Source organism: Dipodomys spectabilis, unplaced genomic scaffold (genome assembly GCF_019054845.1).
Source record: "Dipodomys spectabilis isolate Male_0828 unplaced genomic scaffold, ASM1905484v1 ptg000096l, whole genome shotgun sequence".
NCBI lineage: Eukaryota > Metazoa > Chordata > Mammalia > Rodentia > Heteromyidae > Dipodomys > Dipodomys spectabilis.
This window is the reverse complement of record NW_024870773.1, coordinates 22,600,055-22,605,752: the sequence shown is the minus strand read 5'-3', so window position 1 is coordinate 22,605,752 and position 5,698 is coordinate 22,600,055. Positions and strand designations below refer to the sequence as shown.

General features: G+C 42.9%; 1 protein-coding gene across 1 annotated transcript; it reads left to right on the top strand.

Moving 5' to 3' along the window:
- Positions 1-4,075: 4,075 nt before the first annotated feature.
- On the top strand, positions 4,076-4,607 carry LOC122113170 (peptidyl-prolyl cis-trans isomerase FKBP1A-like). The gene has a single exon (XM_042686133.1). The coding sequence runs from the start codon at positions 4,114-4,116 to the stop codon at positions 4,438-4,440; it is 327 nt and encodes a 108-aa protein (XP_042542067.1). The 5' UTR covers positions 4,076-4,113; the 3' UTR covers positions 4,441-4,607.
- Positions 4,608-5,698: the final 1,091 nt, after the last annotated feature.

The following is a 5,698-nucleotide window of genomic DNA, read 5'->3' as shown; positions in this document are numbered from 1 at the left end:
GGAGCTGGGAAAGTGGCTCAGCGGTAGAGTGCTTGCCTTGCATGCATGAGGACCTGGGTTCAGTTATTTATCACCAAGCAGAAAAAAGCAGGAAGTGGTGTTGTGGCTCAAGTGGCAGAGTGCTAACCAGAGAGCTAAGAGACAGCACCCAGAGTTCAGGCCCCACAACTGACAAAAAAAATGGCAGTGTGATTACAGCCAAGGTGGTGTCCCCTAATTTGAGCATCCTCCACTTAAGTCCCATCTTTGAAGCCCCTAAATTCACCTAAGGCAATGGTAAACCTTGTAATTACCCATTTTCTCCATCATCATTCCTAACTTCCCCTTCCTGTAAATGTACATCAAGTAATTTCCTTAATATAGAATATCAGCAAGCACTGAGAGTACTATGTTATAGAAACTGTCCAAAGTTAAGTACTATATGTATATGTGAAGGTTCATAAATTTGTATGGGTATGTAAAAATAACTAGCTTGAGGGAGTGGAACACTGATGTTTGCATAAATGCAGAAGATATTTATAAGGTCTGCAGCCCAGAAGCTATCTTGCAAAGGCATGCTTACAGATAGGGACCAGCTAAATGTTTGGGCTTTTCCTCTCCTGATAGACACTTGTCATGCTCTCTCTTAAAGTCTGTAGATTTGGCTCCACAAGCACACATATGTACCAATGTGTACACACCCACACATCTGTGCAAATGCATAGACATGCACATATATACTCACTGTGATGGAGAATTGTATGTTTCATTTTGACCAAGCTAAGGGATACACAAATGATGGCTGGTGAACATTATTTATGGATTCCTGTGAGGATGTTTGATTAGACACTAGCATTGAAATTGAGTTGAATTGAGTTGGAGCAATGATCAAGCAAGCAAAGAAGATCACTCTTATCATTGTCGATGGACATCACCACCCAAGCTGCTGAGAGGCATGATACAATGAAAAGGCAGAAGAAGAGCTAATTTGCACTTGCTCTTTCTGTCTTTCTGTCTCTGTTTCTCTTTGTCTCTGTGTCTGTCTCGCTGTCCCTTTCTCTGTATGTCTCTTCGTTTCTGTCTCTGTCTTTCTCTTCCCCTCCCCCCACCTGTGAAGCTGGGATAATCTCTTCTCCTGCTTTCACAATTAATATTACTGATTCTCAGACTAGGACTTGAACCTATTGGCTCCCTTTATTCTCAAGTCTTTGGGTTTGGACTGAACTACCACTTTCTTGAGTTTCCAGGAAAGCATCGCAGATCACAGAATTTCTCAGCCTCTATTATTGGTTTTATTTCTCTGGATAACTCTGATATCTCTCTCTCTCTTTCTTTCTTTCTCTCTCTCTCTCTCTCTCACATACACACACACACACACACACACACACACACTCCTCATATTTCTTTAGTTTGCACTTCCCAGTGATCTCATCCAGCATCCGCTAGGCCCCAAGTCAAACAAGCCACTTATAGCATTCATTTTTGGAAACTTTTCACAAACCCTTTGATCAGATGGCAATTTTTTCTATTGTGCTCTTGATAGCCAACAATCCATTTCTTAAAAGAGACTGAACAGACTGAAGTTTGTAAGTCTTCATAGGTATTTATCCCCAAGTGTGCCAGTTCCTCTTGCAAAAAAAAAAAAAAAAAAAAAAGGTATTTAAAAACTAGCTTCTCATGTGTTTTTTGTTTTGGAATTTTGACTGTCATGGAACTCTTAACCATCTGTGCCACTATCTTATGTTTATGAATCTTTCTTTTGTACTTATACAATAAGAAAATAAAAGTCTCATAAAAGTATCTGAAGAGGGATAATTTCCCTCTTCCTCAGTTAGAAAGACAAAAAAAACTGCTTTCCCAATGGCTTATGGAAAATAGTTTTCACCTTGGAAATCTAACTAAATTCACTCTATTGTTCTGCATGTTTAATTGTTCTGCTAACACAAAAAGATGGAAGGAAGCTAGCTCAGACAGCATTTTAAACTGGAGGGCCCTCCTCTTCTCTCCTCCTTTCTCTTTATGGTTGCTTGAGTTGAACAATTCCATTATGTGCTGTAAAGGTGATCCCCAGTCTGGCAATGTCAGCCTTTTGACCAGTGGCTGGATTAGGAGGACTTGCGGCAGATTAAGGTATTGATGGGTTGTTGGAAGATGATGGAAACTTAGGAAATGGGATCTCGTTCAAGAGAATTGGGTCATTAGAGGGATGACCTTGAGAATGGGGGTATATCCTGTCCCTGGGAGGATCCTCGCACACTTTCTCTTTTTGTTTCCTGACTGCCATGAGATGAACAAAATCTCCTGCGATCTGCTCTTGCTGCTGTGGTATTCTGCTACTCCACAGTCCTACGAGCAATGGAGCTAGATGTGCATAAACTAAAAAAAATCTGAAACTCTGAACTAAACTAAACTGCTTTTTAAATGGTTTCCTTCAAAGTATTATGTCACTGTCAGTATAGAGCTACTTAACACTGCAAATTGGTCCTAAGAGACAGGTCGTGGCTATACCTAAACAAGACAAGTCGTTCAAAAGTCTTTGGAACTGGTTTGCAGAAATAGCCTGTTTAGAAAATTGGACTAGAGGAGTCTAAGAGTCAGATCAGCTCCCAGGAATGTGACCATTACATTTCCAGTAGTTTCAAAATCCTTATTACCAAGTTCTAGTCCCACAGCAGCAAGAACATGCATGGGGCTTACAGAATATCTCTGTGAGGTAAAAGGAGTTTGAATGAACTGGAATTTCAGCCTAAAATAAAAATAAAATAGAGTAACTCATTTTCACTAATTCAGGTTTTCTTTTCTACTCCCCCAATCTGTTATTTACCTTCACTTAGGACAAGATTTTAAAAAGAGAGAGCGTGGGCTCATTTCAGCAAGCAGGATTTCAACGGTATAAAAGGAAAAAGTGTTTCTCTAGGATTTAGAGTAAAATGTTCAGTGGACTACCCTATAGGGTTAATGGGCTAGCAGAAAACTGACAATGTAATGGGACATTGTGATGATGATTCTAAGGCAGATCAGCTGTGTTCACTGTCTTGCTCCTCATTAGCAATGTGTGCTGAACCACCCAAAGCTCAGATTAGGTGGGAAGTCCCAGCAAATTTTAGTTAATGCTGCCCCCTAGTGCTTAGATTTGTTATAACATGAGTGCAGAGTCTCAACCATCAGTCAAAATATGAGACTTTCCACCCCTTTCCCATTTGCTCATCTCAGAAACAAGAAAATTAAAGCTGCCAAAATCAAGTAAGACTTGGGAATTGTTAGAACTATAGACACAAATCACAAAGGCCCCAGGGTCCGGGGGCCCAGGCCTGTAATCCTAGCTACTCAGGAGGTAGAAATCTCAGTATCACAGTTCAAAGCCAGCCTGGATAGGGAAAGCCCAGGAGAGTCTTCTCCCCAGTTAATCAGCAAAAAACCAGAAGTGAAGCTGTGGCTCACCCTGGTAGAGTGCTCACCTTGAGCAAATAAAAGGAAGAAGGCCCAAGCCTTGAGTTCAAGCCCCACAATTGGCACACACGTGTGTGTACCACACAGAAGCACTGAATATATACATTGATATAGAGATGTATGTGTGTTATGTATGTGTGTATGTGTGTGCATGTATGTATGTGTGTATGTACGTATATATATGTGTGTATGTATGTGTGTATGTGTGTATGTGTGTATGTGTGTATGTATGTATGTAGGTGCGAGTGTATGTATGTGTGTATGTATGCATGTATGTGTGTGCATGTATGTATGAGTGTATGCGTGTATGTGTGTATGTGTGTACGTGCGCATGTATTTATGTGTGTATGTGTGAATGTGTGTATGTATGTGTGTATGTGTGTATGTATGTGTGTATATGTATGTGTGTATTATGTATGTATGTGTATATGTATGTGTATATGTGTGTATGTGTGTGCACATGTATATATGTGTGTATGTGTGTATGTGTGTGCATGTGCATGTATTTATGTGTGTATGTGTGTATATGTATGTGTGTATTATGTATTATCACAAAGGCAACTGTCTCACCCTCTACCGCTAACTGTCATATAGAACATTCATGGCGAGAGTCGCGGAGTGGCCGCCAGGTTCGCTGCTGGTCCTCTGGCCGCCCGCACCGCACCCGCCACCGTCGCTGCCGCCATGGGAGTGCAGGTGGAGACCATCTCCCGTGGAGACGGGCGCACCTTTCCGAAGCGCAGCCAGACCTGCGTGGTGCACTACACCGGGATGCTGGAAGATGGAAAGAAATTTGATTCCTCCCGGGACAGAAACGAGCCCTTTAAGTTTGTGCTAGGCAAGCGGGAAGTGATCCGAGGCTGGGAAGAAGGGGTGGCCCAGATGAGTGTGGGTCAGAGAGCCAAACTGACTATCTCTCCAGACTACGCTTACGGGGCCACCGGTCACCCTGGCATCATCCCACCAAACGCCACTCTGGTCTTCGATGTGGAGCTTCTAGGACTGGAATGACAGAAATGGCCTCCTCCCTTAGCTCCCTGTTCGTGGATCTGCCATGGAAGGATCTGGTGCCTCCAGACGCTGCACACGAGTCCATGCGGAGCTCTTCCTGACTCCCCACTCCACTCTATAAACATCTGCCCCGACTGAACGTGTTCTGTCACTCGCCTTTGCTTCTGACACCTTTTTTCTTCCTCCTCTTCCTCCTCGTATGTGTGTTTACCTGAACCTCGTATTTTGTTTTCATTTTGGGGGTGGAGATTAAGTTTCAGTCTCTTGGATCTAGGTTCCAATTTAACATCTTGTCAAGTATTAACAGCACAAGTGATGTAGGTTAACTTTAGGAATTGGTGTTGGGGTGGGAGCTGCAAGAATATTTTATTTTATTTTTTTGGATGGAATTTTTATCTATTATCTATTGAATCATTCTTGCTGCTGCTCTGCAAAGCCATAGCAGATTGGAGATGCTGTAGAGGGCTGAATTGTTCTCCAGTGTGCGAGGTCCTTCTCTACAATTGATAACCCTGCCCAAAATGGAAGGGGTGGGTAGGAGGAGCCTCTGTGAGTCCCTCCGCCACCTCGGAAACCTGCCTTTCAAACAGGTCACTCACTGCGATGTTGGATGCTCCAGGTATCCGTCCCTGAGCCGGCAGGGACCTCTGAAGCGTTCGTGACTGACTTCTTTTCTTTTCTTTTTTTTTCTTTTCTTTTCTTTTCTTTTTTTCATCCTGTGGTTTTTCTAATGAATTTTCAAGACTTTTGTAATCTCAAAACTATCAAGCTCCACTTCCTAAAGTCTAAGAACTTTCATTGAAAGTTTCCATCGAAGATGGAGTTTAATTAGCCAGAAGAGCATCTATTACCTCATTAGCCCTTGACTTGTGACCCTTAGCCATTAGAAAAGCAAGCACAACCGCTAGACAGGATAAACACATCCCGGCCACTTGCTGAAGGCTTCAGACAGGGGCCATATCGCAACAGGTGGTAGCAAGTTGTTAGCTAAGCCCACCCAGGAGAATATGTCTAATAGGCCTTCAGCAGAAAGGGAGCTCACATGTTAGCCTGTTGATGTAGTTGGATGCATCCAACAGATGGCCCTGTTTTTTTGTTTTGCCCAGAGCAGTCTGAATGCCTGGAGTCCAAGCACATCAAATCAGCATCTGTACTGCCAGCAGGGTCTGCATGTGTGTGTCTGGGTGGGGGAAGTGAAAGCTAGAGGGGAGGGTGGAAAGAGATGCGATTGTTTTTGACTGTGACATGTACATTGGTG